The sequence below is a fragment of the Calonectris borealis genome, chromosome 1 (genome assembly GCF_964195595.1).
Source record: "Calonectris borealis chromosome 1, bCalBor7.hap1.2, whole genome shotgun sequence".
NCBI classification, from domain to species: Eukaryota; Metazoa; Chordata; class Aves; order Procellariiformes; family Procellariidae; genus Calonectris; species Calonectris borealis.
The window spans coordinates 34,579,237-34,602,423 of NC_134312.1; the positions used below are offsets into that span (position 1 = coordinate 34,579,237).

General features: G+C 41.1%; 1 protein-coding gene across 1 annotated transcript in view; it reads left to right on the top strand.

Moving 5' to 3' along the window:
• ANO6 (anoctamin 6) overlaps positions 1-23,187 on the top strand; it is a 72,773-nt gene that overhangs the window by 23,780 nt on the left and 25,806 nt on the right. The window contains exons 2-4 of the mRNA XM_075140614.1: positions 3,761-3,837; positions 13,521-13,649; positions 22,792-22,857. Of these exons, the coding sequence (XP_074996715.1) occupies positions 3,761-3,837; positions 13,521-13,649; positions 22,792-22,857 (272 nt within the window). The remainder of the gene's footprint in view (positions 1-3,760; positions 3,838-13,520; positions 13,650-22,791; positions 22,858-23,187) is intronic.

Consider the following 23,187-nt stretch of genomic DNA (forward strand, 5'->3'; position numbering starts at 1 on the left):
TTAACCTGGCAGGCAGCCAAATACCACGCAGCCGCTCACTCACTCCCCCCACCCCCAGCGGGACGGGGAGAGAATCGGAAGGGTAAGAGTGAGAAAAACTCGTGGGTTAAGATAAAGACAGTTTAATAGAACAGGGAAAAAGAAGGGAAAATAATAATGATAATGATAATGATAAAATATACAAAATGAGTGATGCACAATGCAATTGCTCACCACCCGCGCTGACCGATAACCAAGTAGCGATCGGTACTTCCTGGATCACGCCTACCCTTCATATACTGAGCATGATGTCACATGGTATGGAATACCCCATTAGCCAGCTGGGCTGGCTGTCCTGATTATGTTCCCTCCCATCTTGTGTACCTAGCTCAGTCAGTAGGCAGGGAGCTGTCCTTGGACTAGGAGGGCACTTAGCAACAACTGAAAACATCAGTGTGTTATCAACATTCTCCTCATACTAAATCCAAAACACAGCACTAGGAAGAAATTTAACCCTATCCCAGCCGAAACCAGGACAACAGGTTATAAAGAAGCAGCATGGGATTAACATAGTCTTCTTAATACTTGTGTATAGGCATATTTGAGGTAAGGTGTGAAATACTGACAGTGCAATTCAGTGTCCCGGATTGCAGAATGAGCTCCAGGCAGTTGGAAATGCCACTGATATATTGGCAGCTCAGATACCACTGAGACGTTCTTGTAAAGTAGCATGCACAGATTCAGTACTTAAATGTTTACAATGGCATCTTTTGTAAGGACTAGATCAAAGTCCAACTGGTATCACTGGGCAGGAACTCAAAATCTATGATTACAATTCAAAGAAATTTGATCAAATATTCTGACAAAAGCATGTGTTGCCAGGATTGCTTGAAGGTAGAACTTGATGTATCAGTCAATTAAAATCAGAGCATGCCAACACAAATCCAGTAGATTTCTTCCCTCCCTTGCACCTTCTCATGTACACTTGATGTACTCTGACCCAAACATTAACAGGAATGATAATGCCTCTGAAGAAGAAAGAGGTAAGCAGGAATATTATTTTAATACAAAATCTCAGCACAGTTGTCTTTTTTGGCCGTAACTATGAGAACACTATGGCCGGACTTACACTCAGAGGAAACCGGGTCCGGAAAGGACCTCAAAAGCTCATCTAGGCCATCCTCCTAAGGTTCATGCCCGATTCAACTTGGCCTAGATTGTTCTAGATTATTTAATTAATCTGCACTGAAGCATCTCTGATGTTGAAGACCTCACATGACCTCACCTGCCTCCCCAGGCAGTCTCTTCTACTGTTCTTACTCTTAGAAAGTTTTTCCTAATGTCCAGCCCCAAACTTTTGTGCTGCAGTTTTCTTTCTTGTCCTCCCTACTTCAAACTGACCTTACTATAATGCTGGAGGGGAAGTGGGAGAAATACATGAAGTGATTTTGGGGATAGGAAAAGCACTTTGTGTGGGTGTAACTTTTTCTGGCAAAGCTGAGTTCTTGCAGGCACCATTTCTATCTCTCTGAGAGACTAGAAGGGTCTCTTCCAGCTAAAAACTGCACAAATTGGCACAGCTGTCCTTGCAAACCACTGCTAGAACAAATCTGACCTAAGTACACATTCAGGTAGTGTCAAGGCTCTGTATTTTTGGCTTCACGCAAACAGTAATCTGTATTTAATTTGAGAGAAGCTCTGGGCTGATCTCCCAGAAGAAGTGAGAGTGGCAGGTCCCTTTTCCACGAGTCCTTTCATTTGGATGAATGGTCCAGGGACTGTACTGAGTGGTATCTCAAGTTAAAATGTGTTAAGATGATAAATATTGATTGAATGATAAAGTGTGCATGACACTTACCATATCATGGGGAAGATATGCTGGCCAGAGACGCTGAGGCAGAAGCAAATTGTAGTCCTATAAATTTTTACAGAGGATGTTCCTGGCCAGCTCCAGATCCATCAGGATTTGGGAGAAATGAAATTATCCTGGCACGTGTCCCCTTCTCTTCAGTTCTGGCTGAAGGGATTTCTAGACGGCACTGATGAGGGGTATGAAGTAACATGTTGTGAGGACTTAGCAAAAAGGGCAGTTTAACTCATGATTCTCGTTACTGCAGTTCAGTGGCTGGCAGAAGTCTTCGTGTCTGTGTCCACATCTGCTTGTTTTGTGCAATGGCGCACAGAGTTTCAGGGCAGATGTTTATATTTCAAAGCAAGATGCTTATATTTCTCTTTCACCCTGCCCATTATATGTGGGCAGAAACATTCCCTCTTCTGTGGGCTTTCAGAAGCACTTTTTATCTGGATATCTTTGTGTCCAGATAGAGAATAAAGAATGCCCTAAGGAATGTAGGGTGATGCCCATTACACTGACATCACGGGTATGTATTTGCCCTTCTCACACTAGTCTGAGCTGAACCCATTAAAATATAATACTGTGCATATACAGCAGCCTTGCGGTGGCTGCTGAGGTATGCTTATGTTTTCCGAGTCCTCATATTATGGTCTCAGCATGTGATGTTTGTGTGCTGCACTAGTCCACATTTTCCTGCTCTTTTTAAATGCTGGGAGACGTTTCTAAAGATGTTAATGTTTTTGAGAGCTCACGGACTTTGATTATTCAACTGGGCCAACCTTTGGGTTATGACTCAAATGTTTCTGAAGCAATGTTGATGGAAAAATTCATGGACTTGCTTTTGTCTCCTCCCTAGAGTGTGCACTATCACCACAGTAGAGATCTGGAAGCTGACAGCTCAACATCTGGAACAAAGTCCCTACCAAACTCCATGAAAAAGTATTTAAATCAGAGAATTCAGCTGCTTAAAAGCCATGAAAGAATTCTGTTGATTTGTGAAGAGTGGTCTTGTTGTGCTCTGTTTCTAAGTATTTTGACATATCTTCAGCTGGTATAAATGAGCATCATTAGTGAAAAAAAGCTTCTTGAAAATTCTTGAGAATTTGGCCACATATCAATGAAGTTTTTAAGCCAAAAAAAAAAAAATATCCAGGCATATCAGTTATGTTTGTCCTGGCATGGTATCTAATGGGCGTTTAGCTATCCTTCTAAGAGTACTAGAGATGAGATTATTTCAGAGTTTGGGGATTTTCTTTTAGTATTATAGTATTTTTTGATAAGTTGAGGCTATCCTTTCCGGACAACACTGGCGTTTAGGTACCATTGATATCCATGACAGTGCAGGACTGACTTGGCTAAGACACCTCTCTATTTTAAGGATCTAAAAATAACACATGGGTCCGTCTGCCTGCCATGCATAGGCAGAAAGCAGCCTTCTCCCTTCAGCCACTTGATGTTATCTTCAGCCTCAGGATGTTATCTGACTTCTTAAGAACCAAAAATATTTGTTAAGAAACTAAAACCAATGCCTTGCAACACTTGTAGAGCTTCTGTAACTTATTTCCAGCAGCTTTATTAGGATGCATTTGTGTGTTATCCAGTGCTTGATCTGGTGGCCAGTTTTCCCAGTGTGCTTGATAATGGTATCATGGAGTAGTATACTTCACAAGATCGTTTTTATTTTATGCTGTATTTTCAGGAAAGCAAGTCAGTTTGCAAATTGTTGGTTTTTAACAGGTATTGGGGAAATGGGTGAGGAGTCACTGGGGCATCAATACACATTGAACTTGTAGGTGTGTTAATAGGTTACGTGAAAATCATTCCTGTTATAGAGTGAATGTTACCACAAACCATTAGTAAAATTTAAAAAAAAATACCTACGACACAAAATGCTAAAATGTTTTAATTTTTTATGTTTATTTTTAGTCTTGGAACTGAACCAGGTGATTATTCCCACTTACGGAACTGTGCCGGATCAGCAAAATCTTCATACTCCTGAATGGGTGGGTACTTGTTTACTTTAACTATGACTACCTGTAATTTTCTCTCATATAGATATGCAACAGTCAGTAGCTGTTCCAGAAGACTAGCATTCCTTTGCATTTGCAGCACATGCAGTTCATCTGTGTGACTGAATCTGAGTTGCTGTATCTCTGTTTCCCTAAAGGTACCCGAAGTCATTGACTCAGATGTGAAAGCGCAGGTTGACACAGGCACTGGACTCAATTAAAAGTGACCAATATATATTCACTATAAACCAATACACATGTATACACCTCCTCTCTATATATAATTTTGTACACACATGTATAGGATTTCTGTGTGTTTATACAAGGATAAATAGTTATGAACACACCCTACATGTAAACACACATACCCTATAGATTCATACACACCCAGGTATTAGTTGGCCGGCATGTGAGTTCAGGATTCATTTTTACAGAAAGCTTGGAGACACCAGGAAATTCCTTGCTCCAATCAGAGACTGAAGTGGCAAGAAGAAAAAAGATCTGGAGGTGTCCATTCCCTTTATCCAAAGTTCAAGTTCCCAGCTCGCCTAATGTTTTCTGTAGCTAACAGGCTTCTGGCTCTAGCTCAAGATCCCCTGCCTCACATCTCATTTATCTCTAAGGGCTGGCCAGTTGACCCCAACAAGCCCTGCCATGGCACATGATTTGCCAACCTGATGCCCAACTGGCATGCTGATAAGTCCAATTTTATTGTTTCCTCTAGAATGGTACAAGTGTGGTCTGCAGTTGCATAGGGAGATAGCTATAAGCCTGGATTAAAAAAGGTGTAAAATCATATACTTATCCTAAAGCTAATAGAGCGACTCCATATAAATGAAAAAAAGCCTGTTCTGTGTTTCATTACTCTAATGACAGAGGTTAGTGTCACTGGCTTTGGGTGTGTATAGGTTGTCTTTTCTAGTCGAGCTACCTCTACAAGTGGATCAGTGTTATAGGAGAATAAGGCATAAAGAAACAGGTTCAACAGTGTCAAGAATTGCTCATTGGACCAATTAATTTTGAGCACCTAAGAGCTTCATGACAGTTTTCACACAGAGAAATCGTTCAAGAAAGTACTGTAATGGTGCCACCAAGTAATGAGAGCTGGAGCTGATTCCCAATCAGCCCTGTCCAAGGCATTGACATTTAAATTATCAGCTATTTACAAATAACTGAACCTGCCTATGTGTTTCGTTATCGCTGTCTACTAGATCCTACTCCAGGAATGACAGCCTGCTACCGCTGCTACTGGTTATCCCTTAGCTTGCACAGAGAAGGTCTGTTATGACTGTGGAGGTCCAGGTCCTCCTGACTCATCTGCCTATGAGGAAATACGTTGTTTTCTTTATATGACTAGGAGAACATATAATACATTGAAAAATGAGCTAAAAAGTTAAAAGATGCAAATCAAGCATGCAAATTCAGGGGGTTGAATTAAGCCTGCGCTGTCTTATATGTAGATATTATGATTGGAGCTGTTTACATAATTTATTTTTCAGTCTGGCCTCTCAAACTGAAAGCCATTTTGATTCATATCAAACTGAAATGGGAAACAGAATCATAAAAGAAAGAGACAAAGGATTTCCGTAGTGGTAGTGCATTTCAAAAACAGTGTAAATGAGGGGATAGATTCAGTCTTCATTGCACCAAGGTGCTCCAGAGCCCTGGGGAGCTGCTCTAGCAGCTTAGCTGGCAAAGTACTTGTCATAGTTATGGGTCGGGGGGGTTTGTTCCTGCCTCTGCTGTAGGAAACAAATACCCAAACTACCAGGAAATGAGTTTCCTTCTGGAAGCTGGATACCTTTACCTCCCCTGCCCCTGCCCCAGCGTTTTGCAGCAGGCTGTTCTTTGTTTGAAGCTGCTTCAGTCTCTGGAAAAAGAATTAAGCATTTTTTGGAGCATGATGTGTAACCAAGAGCTTCCATTTCCCAACTGAGTGCCCTGACTAGGATGTTATAAAAATCCTTCTTGGACTCCCTTGTGGTTCAATGAAAATTTTTTTATGTATTTATATGAAGTGAAATAGCATCAAACCAGGCAGAATGTCATATACCTTGTGGTTAGAAGAGTGTCCTCCAAGCAGTCTTGGTAGAATTTATTTTTATTTCTACTGAAAATCAACTGTCAAAATCAATTTTTATTTTTGGTTACTTATGTTTACCAGCAGTTGTAATTTCTTCTCAGTTTTAGCAGCATCTTTTCTGCACTGCTCCTTCCATGTCAGGTCCTCCTTGTTGGCCACTGGGCAGTTTCAGGGGCCAGAAAGATAAAATCGAGGTCTGCTGAGCCTGTCTGTGAAATGGATGAGTGCTAATTGTAGCTAGAAATGGAAACTGAATAGGAAGCCTAACCTTAAATGATTGAATAGAAGGGAAGTACTGCACCTGTTGTCTAAACTTAGATGATGCTTTGCAGCTGGAAGTGCTCTGGAAATTTGATTTGATTTTGCAAGTCATCCTGGAGTAGCCAAAACTGAGTAAGTTATTGGCTAATAGAAATGGTCCTGTTCTTCTTTGGGTGCTGTCTCTAATTATAGGATCACATGCTAAGTTTGCCGCAAGATCCCTGCCTCATTCAGCACGAGTAGGACATTAATCTCCAAAAAGCCCAAATTCTGTGAGGATGTTGTTTGTAGTACTTCAGCAAGGTGTAAATGTGGCAGGAAATTGCAGGGAAAAAATGAAAGGTTCTTATGACTGGAGAAACTGAGTGCAGTCCTAGATAATTGGATTTTATCCCTGCTTCTGCTATAGGGTTTCTGTGCAAGACGTGCAAAGTCACATCCAGCTTTTGTTTATTACCTGAGTGTCAAAGGGGAACATCTGTGACCCTCTTTGCATTAGTTCAAAATAGTAACATGCGGACCTGAAAGTGAGTGTATTGCTCTTTGAAGAGAGAGAATTGCTGAGCTCTCTGGAAAGATGTCACTGTCCTGGTGTCTTAAGCTAGGATTTAGGAGACAGTCAACAGGTTTTGGCATTGATCTTTAGATGCCTTATGTGATCACTGTTAAAATGAGGGTTATACTGTTACTTTCTCTCCTGGGGGATCTTGTAAAATTAAATTTCTCAAATTTGTAGAACATTGAGATTCTATGAGGAGAGTACCACAGGCATAGTCAGAAGGAAACTCCTATTTTAAGCATTTGGGCTATTTAGATGAGGTGTAACAAAAAAAGACATTGACTAAAGAAGATAATAAGGAGTATTCCATAACTACTACAAGGAGGATAGAAGTATGGCATGTGGTTGTGCAATTGAGTCATGTACAAAAACAGAATGTACAAGGAAGAGAAAACTGCACAGGCAGCATTAATTCAAGCCTTTTCCAGCTCTCAGATGTTTCATCTTGCAGTCTTATCTGCTTTATAGGTAGATAGTTTGAATTTGGATGTAACAGTAAGATTTTTTTTTGAGAGGGGAGGATAACTTCTTCAAAATGCCTATTACTGCTGCCCCTCAAATACCATTTTTGCAGCGAGAAGGCTTCAGGGAAGTCCGAAAGTGTGAATTTCCCAGCTCCTGCATCCAAAGAAAGATGGGAGGTGCTGAAAAGCAGGTTTTCAGCAGAGTACTGTCTTCACCTTTGGTCTCTCTCTAATCAGGAGTGACTGGAATTCCTTCTGCAGCCAGCAGCAACGTGACGCTCAGACAGGAAGTCAAGTGGGTGTCTGGTCCAAACTTAGCTCAGGGGACAAGGCATCCCGATGCCTGGCCGGTTACCAACCGCTTTCTGCTGACAGAAACGTATGACAGTAATGACACCCCGCATTGTTCTACTTTGTCTTTAGTCTCAGTTTATTTCAGTTGGTTACATACCAAAAATTTCCTTGCATGTTGAGGAAATGAAAAAAAAAAACCTTCTTCTGATTAAGTGCTTGCTAATAATCTCATTGTTGCTAAAAACAGAACTAAAACAGTCCTCTGTTGTTATTAGCAAATGTGAGTCACAAGGAAAAATGTTAAAGGCACAACAGTTTTATGGCCCTACAGAGACAGACCAACGTTAGTATGTGGTATGCAAACAAACTTATATCGTCTTGAAATATCTTTTATATTATATATATCCTATATCTTCCAGAAGTAAATGCTTGTGCTGATCTTGATGTCAGAAAGTTGTCCGTATTGGTCACTTAGAACATAAAGTAATAAAAGATCTTGTTATATAGCTCTGACAGTAGAAGGAACTGTAACATTTTCTCCAGATGATCTCAAAGCACTTTACAAATAATTATGTTCCATGATATCCTGGCAATATAATTTGTTTCCCTTTTATTTACTTGATTTGAAGTTTCCTGAGGCCTGTAGAGAGAAATAACTCCTAAACTCCTAAACAGGCACTCTGAAATTTTCACCTACATAAAACCTAGAACTGAAGTGTAACCTGCGGGTCCGCTGCAAGACTGTCGCCATGCTCCAGCCGGAGGATTTTTTGCAGGTGCCTGTCAGCAGAGGCGATGTTACACAAGCTCTACTCTCTTGTTTCCCAGTACTGATTTATTCCCTGGCATGCTGCAGGAAGCTGTTTTGAAGCATATCTGAAAATTATGTGAGGTTGCAGACAAGTAGTTTATCCCTCCAGTAATGATTACATTTGGTGCTATTGACAGTCACACCAAAGGCTCAGACGGACAAAATAAAGCACTTCTTTTATCCTTCCAGTTAGATAGGATAAACTGCAGAATCTCTTGTTATTTAAAAAAGATCAGCTTACAATACTGTGCTTGTTCAGGGTATAGTAAACAATAAATAACTGCAATTCCTGTGCACATATTTTTCTTCATGCTTGTCTCCATGCTGCCCTTCCGACCATTGTCCCCACTGAATGTTTAACAATATAATGCCCAGAGAAGCCTGGAAAAGTGAAGATGGGTTTCTTTGTAATGCCACCGTTTTTCCTCCCCTGGCATGCAGCATCGCGGTTGCTGAAGGGAGCTTCCCACTAGAGTGGTCCCCTTTCATCTTCTGCTGCAGGCATCACACGTAGCCATGACTACAGGAACGGTCTCAAGAGTGAGACACTGCGGCTCCCCTTAGATACCGGCAAGCCTGGTTATACGTGAGGAGGAGCACACGGTAGTCTCCCTCCTGAGGAGCTCTGAGTCAAGGGGCTGAGGGTCGATTCCACAATGTGATCACTTGGAGTCAAACCAGTTACCTCAGCCTTTACAGCCCTGTGTGGAGAGGCAAGCTTGTCTTCATGTCCCACTTGTCTCTTCTCCAAGTGCCACTCTGTCCCAAGGGCTGGGAGAGCAGATGCTGTTTACTGACGACTGCTTGTGCTGAATTAGCAAAGAGTGCAGCAAGCCCCTTTGCTGAGGTGGCCGTGGAGTCGGGGAGGATGAAGAGAAGTCGTGTAAGCAGGGGGGTGTGCATGGCAGAGGGCTGCTCAGGTCTGGCCGGGGACCTGTGGTTGCATCAGTGCAGCACTTCCCAGTCCGGCAGGATCCCACCAGCTGAGCATACATCACCTGGTAGTGAGGACCCAAGCAGTGGGTCTGCAGAACAAGGCATTTGGTGTTGAGGAGGTGGTGACTACATTATATGCATTTCTGAGCTTTTTGTTACCGCCAACTACCTCCAGTCTCATTCCTTGGAGTGAAGAGCCACTGATGCTCACTTGATCTGACTCTGCTCTGAACTGAAACGCAGAGGTACACCCACATGACCGCGGCCGTGCTACCTCTAGGCTAGCCCCCGTAGGTGTACCCTGAGTGTTTCAAAAAGCTTTATCCACAACCTGGCTCTCCCCTCCTTCAGATTCCTTCTGTTAATAAAGCAGCTAATAGTTCCCTGTCTCTCAGTGGTAGGCAAGCGGTTGATTGTACAGCACTTGGAGAGTTCAGAAGCGCTGCAGAGTATGTGCTAAATATAATTAGTATTTTACAGCTAAATGTATTACTTTTTTTATTTATTAATGAAGTTAATCAATAGTAACCTGCTGTCCACTAGGGTATTATTATAACATTAGAGTGCACAACCAATTGCCTCCATCAGTACTTAAAATGTGATTATGCTGAGGCTAAGAAAATTTGAAAGTGCAGTAAATAGACCCCGCGTTTGTTTCTTCCAAAACAAAGAGGTATCAATGGGCCTGTTCGTTATTTTGGGTTATAATTTGCTACTGATACTTAAGAAAAATTATATATTGGAATTTCAGCCCCATTAACTTATGTGTCTATGCACACAAGCTTGTGTGCGTTTGTATGATAATATTTGTCATGCTGTCAAATAATATTACATATTTTTAAAAAAACAAACATTGTCTCAAAGGAATTATTAACTTCAGAGTACAGCACATCTTTTTGGTTTCCAGTCTTGTTTTTCCCCTGGTAATTATTTGAATAATATATGATTTTTCATTACAAACTATCCAGGAGGGATTAAAAGATACACCACACATCTCAGTTAATGTGGCTGTCAGAACCTTAACTATTACATTCCCATTTACATTTTACTTCTTACTTTTAACTGAGCAACATTTAATGTTAGATTACAGTTTATTTGTGTGGGTCTTAATCTTGATTTCTTAACCATTCAGGCTTAATGAGTCAATTCTTTATTATTTTATTGATATATAAAGTGTCCATGGATAGATCAATTCAACAATGCCCTCATGATTAAAAGCAATAGAGATTATATTTAAGAAGTTAGCTTCATAAGTATGAACTTCGGTGTATCTGGATTCATGAAGTCCAATATTGATTAATTTTTCAGTTATATTCCATTATATATATATGCATAGTTGGAGATGTATATAGAGAGAAAGGTATATGTATATGGTAACATGTATATACTCATGTGAATGAAATCATGTATGTAAGTAAATTCATGAGTCAGAATACTGATTAACAGGCAGTCTTTGCATCTGGTTATTGACAATCCAGTTAAGCCAGTTATCGCTAAGTTGCATACTAGTTTTATAAGCTTAAAGGAGACTACGTTTAAAGGAAAATTATTTAAATGGTGAAATTATGCAATCACAAATTATGATCAAAACTTGTTAGATCAAAACCTGATCTGATGTTTGCTGTCTACCATGTCTTTCTTTTCTATCCTGTGGGTAGGTCATATAGGAAAAAGAGCTAAAAGCTGTAGTGGAAAAATCCTCAAAGCTATTACTGCTTTTATGCTTTCAAGTGCTTGAATTTCACAACTAAACTCTGTCTCTTTAAAGAGAAGTTATTATAATGCTGTTTCTAAGATTCAAAAGACGAAGAAGCCCAATTAAAAAACCTTCCGGTTTATGGAGTGGCAACACTTCCCCTCCTTATTCATTATCACAAGGTTTGGGCTCTGTGTTTCCAGCGTTGCAACACAGAGCAATTTTAGCCCTGGCCAGAGCCTGCTGGGGTCCCCGGGGGAGGGCAGAGGCTGCAGGGCTGGGCTCTGTGCCGGGCTGGGCTCCGCTCCTCACGCCCGCTCCTCTGCTGCTGCCCCAGCACCTCCCAAGCTGTCTCCCAACAGGGGCTGTTGGCTGTTGTCGATGCTTTCCTCCTGATGGGAATCTAGTCAACGTGAAATCATCATGATTATGTTTTAAATGAGACTGGAAATGGTCGCAGCAGGGCTGCATTTTACACCCACGGCTAGTCGTCAGCGGGAGGAAAACTTGTCAGGGTCAAATCTGATTGCTTGTTGGGACTATGCCAACTCTACTCTCAAGAATTTAGAAATTCACATTCGTGACTTGCTTTGGGTGAAAGAGATACTCAGTGTCTTTGTGATGCCATCTGAAAGTTTAAAGCATTTTTTTCCTAAAACTTTATTCACAGCGTGCAGTTGTATGTTGATTTGGTGACTGCCTAGGTAGTTTCTGAATCCTAGGACAGGTTGTGAAACTAACATAGAATATATGTGTATATTGGCCGTATGTCAGCATATATATATATATATATGTATGCATATATGTATGTCAGCAGCTGCTTGCTGTCAGGTTTGTCACACATCTTTAAGCACAGGTGGGATTTGAAGACAACTGTTCTAACCAAGAATCTGTTCAGACTATTTGAAGCACCTAAGTTAACAGGACCTCTTTGCAGCAGAGCCTAACTGTAGCTTTGCACATACAACGTAAAAAAAAAGTGAGTTTAAACTCCCCTGAGTTTATTTAAAATATGGAAATTTTGTCATAATTATGGGGAGACACATCTTGGTCGACTGTTTTGACTCAGCCAATAAACCGTAACAAAATAGTCTACAGGGAGAGGTTTAGAATAAAACTCCTGGGAAATTTTGTTTTGGAAACACTGACACATGTGGTTCCTAAAACACTGTATGCTCCCTGGAACTGGGGTGCTCCTGACTGAAGACTGGCATTCTTCCCAGTTTTATCACAGTTGAAGAACAACCATTTCAGTCTGCACTTAAGGGGTCTCTGACACCATAACCACATTTCCATGTGCCTTTCTGTGGACCAGACATCCCAGAGCTCCCAAAAGTGGACTTGGCATCCCTCATGAAGTTTGGTCTGCACTGACAGGGAAATTTCAGGGATAGGACATCTGGGAAACTTTTCCGTGTCCCCAAAGGCACAGCATGTTCGAGAGATTATTCTGGGTCATTTTGCCTGGCCTGATCCTGCCCTGGGCCACCCTGCATGCCCAGCCGTCTGGAAGCCAAGGCTCCTCTGTATGGGATCTTATTGGAGATCTTACCATCTCTAATGCAATGCTGAGTCCCATTTCAGACATTTGATATCTACCAACTTCAGCGGCACTCCCCTTATTAACACCATGGATGGATTTGGCCAACTACCTGAAAGTTTGGTGCTCATTACATGACAATTCTGATAACATTACAGCTATATATTACCTGAAAGGAGGGGTTGTTACATGTGATAGTGCCCTCTAAGAAACTACAAAATCATTACTCGAGGATTCAGGTTCCCCCATCATCAATGTGTCTGTATCATTTCACACATGAAATAACACATTAAGATGTTATTAGTGGATATGACAATCTATCCTACTTTCCTCCGGGGACTAGATAATGGCTTATGGATATATTAATCCTTTTCATTTTGGCATGTATTACAACGTGATGGATGTGTGGCATACAAAAATGTTTTTTCCTTGCTGAGATGTTGCGAATAAAAAGATAAATAAATCCACATAGGATGTGTTCATTCTGAGAGTTCATCTGCAGCCTGGTTATGTTCTTTATTCTCTGGGCAATGGTGGGTTTGGTGCATGAAACTACTGGGCTTTTTGTTTTGGGTTTTTTTTAAATTGCAGAGATGCTTAAACTTCTGGCAGGTGAGGGGACAGATGGGAACGCACTAATTCTGTGATGAGGCAACATCATATCAGGCAACCACATACCCTGTAGACAGACTATCTAACAATCATATCTATGATGGCATGCAAATTACTTGATAGATGCATTATTTGGGAATGGTGCTGCATCCCAATACTCCTCACATTGCCAAAAGCTAATATGCTATTTTTAAAGAACAAAATTAGGTCAAAGTTCTGCTATTCTTATGTCATGCAGAGACCTCCCAAACTTTTTTTTCTCCGTTCTACTCTGTGCTACTTTTGTTGTCACTTTGGTCTTTGTGTTATATGAGTCTGACGTGTTGAATTTCTCTGTTCACTGAAATACTGTGTGAGAGGAAGCAAGTAAGGAACCGAGGAGTAAAGTTCTTCATATTAACCTATCCTACCTGCTTTCCAGGCTGATTTTGATGATAAGCCTGACTCCTTGTTCTTCAGCGATGGGCAGCGAAGAATTGACTTTGTTTTGGTGTATGAAGATGAAAGCAAAAAAATGACTCATAAGAGGAGTGATCGTAAAAAGCAAAAGGTAAGTTATTTTCAGTCTGAATATGAATCATTTGTTGGGTGTTAGAGCAGTGGGCAGAAAGGACAGTGCCCTCAGCCAGAACGGCAATTGCATTGCCTAGGAGTACTCTTGGGAGCTGGGAGACTGAAGCCCACCAAACTGCGCAGGGAACAGGGGTGAGCTCAAGCCAGTAGATTGCTGTGTAAATGGGCAGAGCACTGCACATCGTGTCTGTGTCAGTGTGTGCTAGGTGACCTCAGAGCATCCTTCTGGGAGGGAGCCCTTCAGGAGACATGAGCAGAAAAATGTTGGTATCAGGTTCCCGGTTAGAATTAGACACCAAGATCTTCAGACTAGGGCAATTTTCTGTACCTACAGTGATTGAATTAGGCCCCTAGTGGACTTTGGTATTAAAATCCGCGTATTCAGAGGAACCTATAGAAGGAGGCAGCTGACCAGGTGCTCCAGATCACAGTTATGAACATAGCTGCTGACATTCTGCCCAATAAAGTACCTAAGTCATTTATGGGAAATAATTGTACATCACTTTGCTACCAGTATTTCTCCCTGTACCACTCCCTCCCTTGACACTTCAACAGCTTGGCCCTCCCTAGGGACCTTGCAAAAAATTTCTGACTCAAGCCAGCGGTTGCTTGATGCTCCTTAGCAACTATGAATGACAATCATAGGTTATTTTTAACTATTATTTTTTAATTATTTCAGTAGTTCTATCAGTGGACTACATTCATTATGGCACCCAGGGCCACAAAAACAAGCTGAGCCATGCCACTGAGCTATTCTAATTGTGAACTACCTGAGAAATATCCATCCATGGGATTGTAGTTCCCTCGGCATCTGCACTCTCCCACCCACCCGCTTCCTTCTCTGATTTAGCAACTCCATGTTCCAGCAGCAGCCTCTGGTAGAGACAGGCAAGGACAAAGATATCACTGAAAGCAGCTTATATACAAATAATGATTTGCAGTTAGGAAAGAGAAGGGGAGTAAAAAGGCCTGTGGCTAAGTTGGTTGATATTCATTACACAGTGTTGTTGTTGGCATTAACGGGGCAGCCATAAGGAATGTCATTAGCAGGGTTTGAGGGAGTCCTGCAGTGGGTGGATGTTGCATTACACATGATCACAGGATCAGCAATAAAAATTAATTGAAAGAGATAATTAGAAACAAAAAGCTGCCCCTTTGGAAACAATTGTTTTTATCAATTACCATTTTACATTTATGTTTGTAATATTTGGCCATTGCCCAAATGTACTTAGAAATATAATGAGTGTCTTTTCCAAAGAGTGATGGAAATCAAATGTGAGCAATGGAGTAGTATTTTTAGTGCAACATTAATGTTAGGACATTAGCCAGAGCAAAACCATGAATAATTAGACCAGGAGATTGTGGGTGATGCACTAGGTGCCTGCAAAAAAAGTTTACTTTCAAAGGTCTCAGTCCTACAAAGATCTGCAGCCACACTGAATCTGTGGTGTGCTGAAGAAGAGGAAGCAGTCTACCTACACGCAACAACTGTGAGAACAAGAGTATATTAGACTGATGATTAGATAAGGTGAAGACTGAGCGGCTGGAGAGCACCTCTGTGGAAGAGGCCCTCATAGTCTTGGTGCACAGCAAGCTGAACAAGAGCTAGCTGTGTGGCCTGGCAGTCAAGTGGCCAACAAAGGCTGTATGGACAGAAGTACGGCCAGGAGATTGAGACACGTAATTGGGGTGATGTGGATGTGTCAGAAGGAAGCTGAAAACAGCAGTGAAAGCAGTTTTCAAAGCCAGGATTTCCATGGACAGGGAGAATCTGAAGCCATAGGGGTACTGTGGAAGGCGTAGGCAAGAATTTTGATACTGGGAATGCATACGATGCTGAAAGGACAGTAGAAAGCATAGAAAGAGACAAGGATGAAGAAGTGGCAGTTACAGAGGACTTCCAAGGACAAGAACAAAGGTTACAAGTGTGATGAAACTGAGCTGGAGAACTAATGAAAAAATCCAAAGCCGACCATGAAGCAGACAAAATGTTACACATAGGGTAAAGTACCAGAGGGCACTGAAAGGTGGAGGAAGGAGAAGAGGGAGTGGAGAGAGGATTTCGTTCAGTGAGTCTGTCACATAAGCTGAAATGAGTCACCTGGTCATAACCAAACTCCTGTGACAGCTCAGAAGTACTAGCTCCCTCCCTCTCATGCCTCACATACAGGTGTCATCAGTTTAGAAATGCATTTCCTTTATCTATTGTTGGAGCAACAGGCTTTTAAAATGTGAGTGGATGTAAGCTTTCTAACTTTTTAGGTTGGGATAGGTGCAGGTCAGCTCCAAGCACACAAACACTTTAGTCACCTCAAAGACAGAGAGGTCCTTCGTCTCACTTGAGATCACTTGCTGTGCAACTGGAGGAAGCTTGCCTATGCGCTGCAAATCTTCATTCCCTGAGCAAATGCTGCACAGATATTGATAATTTTCTTCCTGTACCTCCTCCTGAGCGGGATGCAGAACGCCGCCTTGGGACCTACCTCACACTCATATTAGGAGTGAAAGGAGAGAAACTGAAAAGTAAAAAAGAAATAAATGTGAATAGAATATTTGAAAAGAAGAAACAAAACACATATACCTTATGTCTGAGATGGAAAGGAAAATGACATTTATGGTACAGTATTGCACCTTTGGAATTCCAGGGAGAGAATTAACATTTTGGCCTACCACAGTTCCCAGAAAGGTGTGGAGATGATGCTGCCCAAGATACATAAGGTTTCATCAGTGTTGGCATAAAACCTAGTTGATAGCTTGTCTTTACTGACAACGTTTTTTATTTGGTTATAGTTTTTCCTGGGGCAAATGACTTCTACCCTTGTGATGATGATATACAAGATACAAAAATGAGCAGTATTGCCATTTACTGTCAGCTTTAAATACTGCATACGTCACTGTCTGTCTCTGATCAATGATTAACTGAAAATGCCAAATTTTATAAGCAGTATCTTGTGTAATTCAAGGTGCTTTAAGCCTGAATAGGTTCCTTGCTCATACTTCCTTTCTTTGACTCTCCTGACAGTTTTATAGAGCTATTATCCAGAGGTTTATTGTTCGCAGAATTTGGAAACTCCAGCTTATTAAAGAATAGCAGATCCAGTGAAGTCTGTTCTCGTAGGGTGAAATCCTCACCTCACTGAGGTCAGCAGCAAGGTCTCCCCTGGCCATGTGCAACGTTACAGGTCTGTGAAATGTAGGGACCAGGAGTGTAGTCACCGGGACAAATTCTGTCTGACTGCACTCCACCTGATTGCATGACGTGGAAGTCGGGGCACGATTTAACTTGTTAGTGGACATCTATAGCTCTAGATTTCTGAAGTTAAAGGTTTTGGGTGCTGCACTGGGTGGTTTTGTGTGATACTGAGAGTGGAGGAGTCCCCAAACACTTACTGAATTTAGTAGGGAGGATTTCAAAATCAGACCTCAACCTAGGTAACCAATTTACTGGATTCAGAGAAACGGGGTACAGATCCATCTATTCTTCTGCAGCAAGAGAAGAATTGGATCCTGGGACCATCATTATATTTGATTTGAATGGCCTTCTGTCCTTGTTCAACAGAATTGCATGAGTGTAACTGAGAAAATGGCCCAGCATTAATTTATATTAATTAGCAGTATTCTTGGGAAAACATCTCAGAGGAGAGAAGGAAATAACTTAACTAAAAACATGGGGATGATTTGGATAGAAAGAACAAAAATATGGGATTCTGAACCACGTGGAGATGAGCAGTGGTGCTGTGCTTCCCTCATTTTCATGTGTTTCTGAAATCTGGTTTAAAGGAGGCAGTGTCAAACTACTGAAATGACATCCTTGTGGAAGTTTCTAACATAATTCACAGATTCAAAAGTTAGCAGATAAGGTTCATATATGCAACTCAATTCAAACCCCAAACCTTTTTAAGTTGGTATACAATTAATTTTGCAAGCACTAGCAAAAATCAAACTGCCAGGAGCAGATTCCAGAAACTGTACCTTGCAAGCAATTGAAATTCCTGCCCAAAGCATGTTTTTTAAACCTACAATTTATGTACCCTGTTTGTCAGGATAGGTTACCATCAGAATAGAAATAAATATCAGCAGTCTTTCCAGGAATGCTCCAAAATGCCAGTTTTATCTGTTGAGGTCCTCAAGGAGCTCATTGTTGAAAGTTAAAGGGTCAGCACCAGAAAGGCGAATTAAAAATAGATCGATGCAGAATGTCATTCTAGTCCATCTGCTTCCCCCAACAGAAATAAACAGAAAGACTGTCAGTAATTTAAGTAGTAATGTGGGCAAAACCTTCATTTCCAGCCATCAAGTAATCTGTGCTTTACAGAAATAGACAGGTTTGGGTTTTTTCCAAATTAAATGAAAACTATAATTCACAGAGAATATTACACACACCATTTTTTTTAAGTACGGTCTTACTGGTACTTCAGCAGGGCTAGAGAAGTTTGTCTTCATAAGCAAACAGTGAACAGTTCCTACCTCTAGACTTGTTTAGTTTAGATAGCCGACAAACAAAAAGCTTGGATAACTTAAAAAACTAATTGTACTTCTCCCGCTGTTTAGCATGCGTCACACCTGCGGCGAATAATACTTGCGTTTCCAGAAAGAGGGGTACCTCGGTGCCATTTTATGTGGTGATTTGAGGCAATAGAGGATGGCAGGCTCTACATGCCTGCGGCGTGCTCAGCTGACCTACCCAGGAAGTCTGATAAAAAGGATGAAAGGGACCTTTGAAACTGGGAGGAGGCAACCACACCTGGCCTGGTCCCTGCTGGGTGGATTGGATTTGAAGCAGGAACTCACTGAAACAAAATCTCTGTTCCTGAGGCAACCCCAAACCCAAATTTTACTTCTCTGGCTAATGGATGGAAGGAAGGATGACAGAAGGATGGGAAGACAAATGGAAGGAGGGAGTTGGGGTTGTTTAGCCTGGAGAAGAGGAGGCTGAGGGGAGACCTCATCGCGCTCTACAACTACCTGAAAGGAGGTTGTAGCGAGGTGGGTGTTAGTCTCTTCTGCCAAGTAACCAGTGATAGGACAAGAGGAAATGGCCTCAAGTTGCGCCAAGGGAGGTTTAGATTGAACATTAGGAAAAATTTCTTTACTGAAAGAGTGGTCAGGCCTTGGAACAGGCTGCCCAGGGAAGTGGTGGAGTCACCATCCCTGGAGGTATTTAAAAGACGTGTAGATGAGGCCCTTAGGGACATGGTGTAGTGGGCATGGTGGTGTTGGGTTGACGGTTGGACACGATGATCTTAGAGGTCTTTTCCAACCTCTATGATTCTATGATTCTATGATTCTATGAGTTACTCTGAAGTTACTGCATACATTCATAGGACCAGAAATGGGTCTTTCCAAACAGGGTGACTAGAAGCCACTGTTGAGAGCGGGGCTAGACTGCAGTATTGCCAGTTCTGTGTGGTCATGAATCAGGTATCAGAAAATCATGAGGCTGGCTTAAAATCAGAGGGTATCTCAGAAAATGTGTATTTGGAGTTCTTTGGGTTTACTTTTTTTGTGTCAGCCTTTATGGCATATTCTGCTTCACATTTTTATGATTGTCTTCAAACATAAGGGAAAGAAGCTTACAGAAGCAGAGTTTCTCAATCAATTAACTTCCTGATGCTGACAGCTGGGACTTTCAGAAAAGCTTCCAAGTACCATCAAAGAAACTGTGAGAGTTGGCAGCTAATATTGATACAGTGACCCTCTCCACTCCCTTTAGCTGATTTCCATGGGGGAAGCTTTGGGCCCCATGCTCTTTCTCTTATTGACTGTGATTTATCTGTTGCCTGTCAGGTAAGGCAGAGGTGGCTATTCGAGCACTCCTTTCTTGTTAGGATTTTTCCCCTGAAGCCGCACGGATATTGTTGTGGGGTACTTTTCTCTTTGCATGAAAGAATCTAAACAAAGGTATGAGTTGACGTTCTTCTGTCACTGTAATCAAAGCAAGTGCTCCCTACCGTTTACAAAACACAGAGAAAAAAACTGCTACTGGTTTGCTGCGAATTTCCAGACCCACAATCTTGTTAGTCTCCTCAGCTTGGCAAGACAATCACCAGACATTGAAAGCATTATGGTGAAAAAGCAGCTCCCAAAAGCTAACCTCTCTACATGCCTGTAATACTTGGCATTTACTTACACTATGCTTTCACTTTCTTAAGATTGTATGTGATTATGCATCCCATAGTGTCCTAGTCTATTGGCTAGCCATTCAATCATCAAAATCTATGTCAGGTTTAGATCAGCAGCATTACCATGGTTACATTGTTATTACAACTTAGCCTTGCAGGTAGCTGAGCAAAATGCCAGATACTAAAATAAACTTTGGGCAGTCTCCACCTTCCAGCCTAATAAGCTATCATATCTTTATGCTGTATTCCCCAGTCAATGCAAAACCACTATAGACTCCTCTGGGTAAAAGTCTAGCTCCTCCATAGATCATCATATGCATAATTCAATCATTTATATAAAATAGCAAAGCCCCTAATTAGCAAAGGGTCCCAGGGGCTTTGTTTCTCACTACTTGCATTAATGCATTATTAGAAACCTTAATATTGTCAACATTCCTCTAAGATTTTGAGGGCAAAATTAATTTGGGGAACTCCTTGCTATAATAAATTATTAAAGCAATCTTAATGGTAAGATTGAAAAAAAAAAACTATTAGACTCCTACAAATGAGAATTGCCCTGCATCCATCTTTGTGCTATTTAAGAAGAAATGAAACAGGTATTTAGCCCTCTGCCTTTTTTATTTGCTGAAACAAAGCTGAACTCAAGTTGAAATATTTTCATGATTCAGTGTTATTCACCTTACAAAGAACACGTAAATACGGAAGAAGCAAAGAGGTAGGATGAAATGGTAGAAGAGTTAGTAGTGGAGTAACAAATAACTCCTGTGTTGTGTACTATGTATATTAATGATCTGGTAAGGGGATTGAGTTATGATATAACAAAAATTGCAGAGGAAATCATTCTGTAGTTTACTTAGAAGCCAAGATGACTGTGAACCTTTAGCTTTGAAGGACGATGGAGAGCGCTATTACCTGTGAAATGTTGAAAAATGCAAGGAAATATGTTACTGCAAGTTAAAAACTCATTCACATTTGGGATTCTAAGTTAGTGCTTTTAGTACAAGTAGGAGACTTAGATGTCACAGGAAACAGCTATATTAAGTGTCCTCTTCAAGGTACAGCTACCATCAACATTCTAGATAAAAGAATGTGTTAGATATATACAAATATATTATGTCATAAATGTGCATATTATATATATATATACACAATGTTATATATACAATGTTAAAATGTAAAGAGCATTATACTGTCACCAATAAACAAGTGGGTTAATGAGACATGGAGAGATACCTCCACAAAGAGTGCTTTCAAAGTTTAGGATTGTGGTTTTATCCTGAGAAAAGAGAGGAATAAGGAGAAATATGATAAGTATTGATGAAAGAAGAAAACATTGAAAGATTTGGCTTTTATTGTCCTTAAGCTGAGAAGAAGGTGATATTCACTGGAATAAAAAGGCAGAAAACCCAAAACAGATAAAACAAATACCTTTTAACAAAATATGAAATTAGACCGTCGTGACCATTGCCACAAACAGTTGTTGCAGCTGAGCACTAAAAAATATAAATGGGGTGGGCTCGCTATATTATTCAGTTTTATAATTATTAATTCCAAGACTTGCTAGAGTTTTGGAAAAACATTTTTTCCAGCTTTGGGGACTTACAACACTCTTTAAACAGACTTTATCTAAAGGGTCATTCCTTGACTCTGGTCCTTCACAGTAGCAACAGGACTGGATCTCTGGATCTTAAGCACAGATCTTAAGGCGGTTAGTCTAGCTATAGAGGACCATGCGACAGAAAACATTGGACCATTCTTCTTTTAAAAACTCAAAGTTCCAGTAGTGGTGGGCAAAAATCCCTTAAGCACAGGGCATATAAACAACCAAAAAATTGGCCAGTGGAATGAAAGCAATCTGGGAGTAAGAAAGTAGTATCACCAAGTCACTCTGAGAACCTCGCTGCATGCCTAGCCTAGCCTGGTTCAGGAAAAAAGCCATCAGTCCCGAGTGAGTTAATGTCATCTCCTTGTTGCAAAGTGCTCACAGAAGCCTCCTCCGCCAGCCCCAGCTGCCTACAGGTGCCCCCCCTTACCCATGCTGATATTTTGTAGACCGAGGAGAGCTGGCTAGCCTTGACTTACGTAAACAAATAGCTCATTGGGGAACTATCCAGTTGATGCAGATAGCTTTTAAATTGGATTACTTCACATGAAGTTTCAAAATTTCTTATAAATCCCTTATGGAATTGTATATTTCGTATTTTGAGGGGAAAGGGGCTGCTTGTCTCTGTGTGGTTTTTGGGAGGAGGTCATGTGTGTGGAGAAACAAATTCAAGACTGCAAAGACATTTCAGATTTTTTATAACTCACTACCTGCCAAGTGCTGGTACTGTGAATTGGAATTAAAGTGATCCATGAATTTCATCTTTACTGAGGAAAACTTGTCATGTCCTCCTGGAGACATTGAATGCTTCTAGAATAGCACCACTGACTCTACAAGTGCTACGGCTCTTGGCTTCTTCCTTTGGGGATGCTTATCTATGGGCTAAAATGTAGAGGGCTACTACAGTTTGAACTGTTCACTATGTGAACTCATATGATTACTGTGAAAGAAGAATAAAGTTACAGGTTGCTGGAAGGAAAATGGAATGAAAAGCCCTTGAGATGAAGATTTTCTAAAGGGCAGATTAATGGGGGACGGGAGGCTGCTGTCAGTAGTTCAATTAGTGACTAAAGGTGAAGGAGATGACAAGTTTCAGGGGTAGTTGTTCTCAAAATTCAAAATTTGGGGCACATTTTTACCTCTGTAATGTACCAGAAACTAAGAGGGTGAATTCTCCACAATTGCATTTGAGAGCAATATTGCTTATCAGACAAAAAAAATGCTGATCTGGATTAGTAGGTAAAACTGTACCTATCCCCACAGTAGCTGTCAAGTGGGCTATAGAGGTAACGACCTAAGCATTCTTCGTTTTGGGAGGCAATTCCATTCTTCTATGCATACATATTTGTGAAATTTGGAACAGATGTTTTACAGTGTCCAATACCTTTTAACAGAGGAAGAGACAAGTATACGAATCAAACCTGATAAACAACGGCTTGCAACTTGAAGCAACGAGATCGGTGAGTGCTCTTCTCTGTGTGTCTGAGAGCAAAGCTGTCCCTATGGGGATAAGGAAACTGGATATATGAATTTACTGTAACTTTTCTCTCCTCTCAGGAGAAAAAGGCCTACCTTTTTTCCGTCAGTAGCATCTCTGCGATCTGATGCAAAATCTTTTAAACTTCGTGTCTGTTCCTTCCTCTGCAAAATAAAAGATGGGAAGCGGGGAGATTAAATAGGTTGTGTTTGCTCAGTGCTTGGAAGATAAAAATTACTGCTACGCTCTGAGGAGAGGTTCTCCCCCTACTCTGGCTGTGCAGGATGTGTGGGAAGCCAGTGGGTGTCCGAGG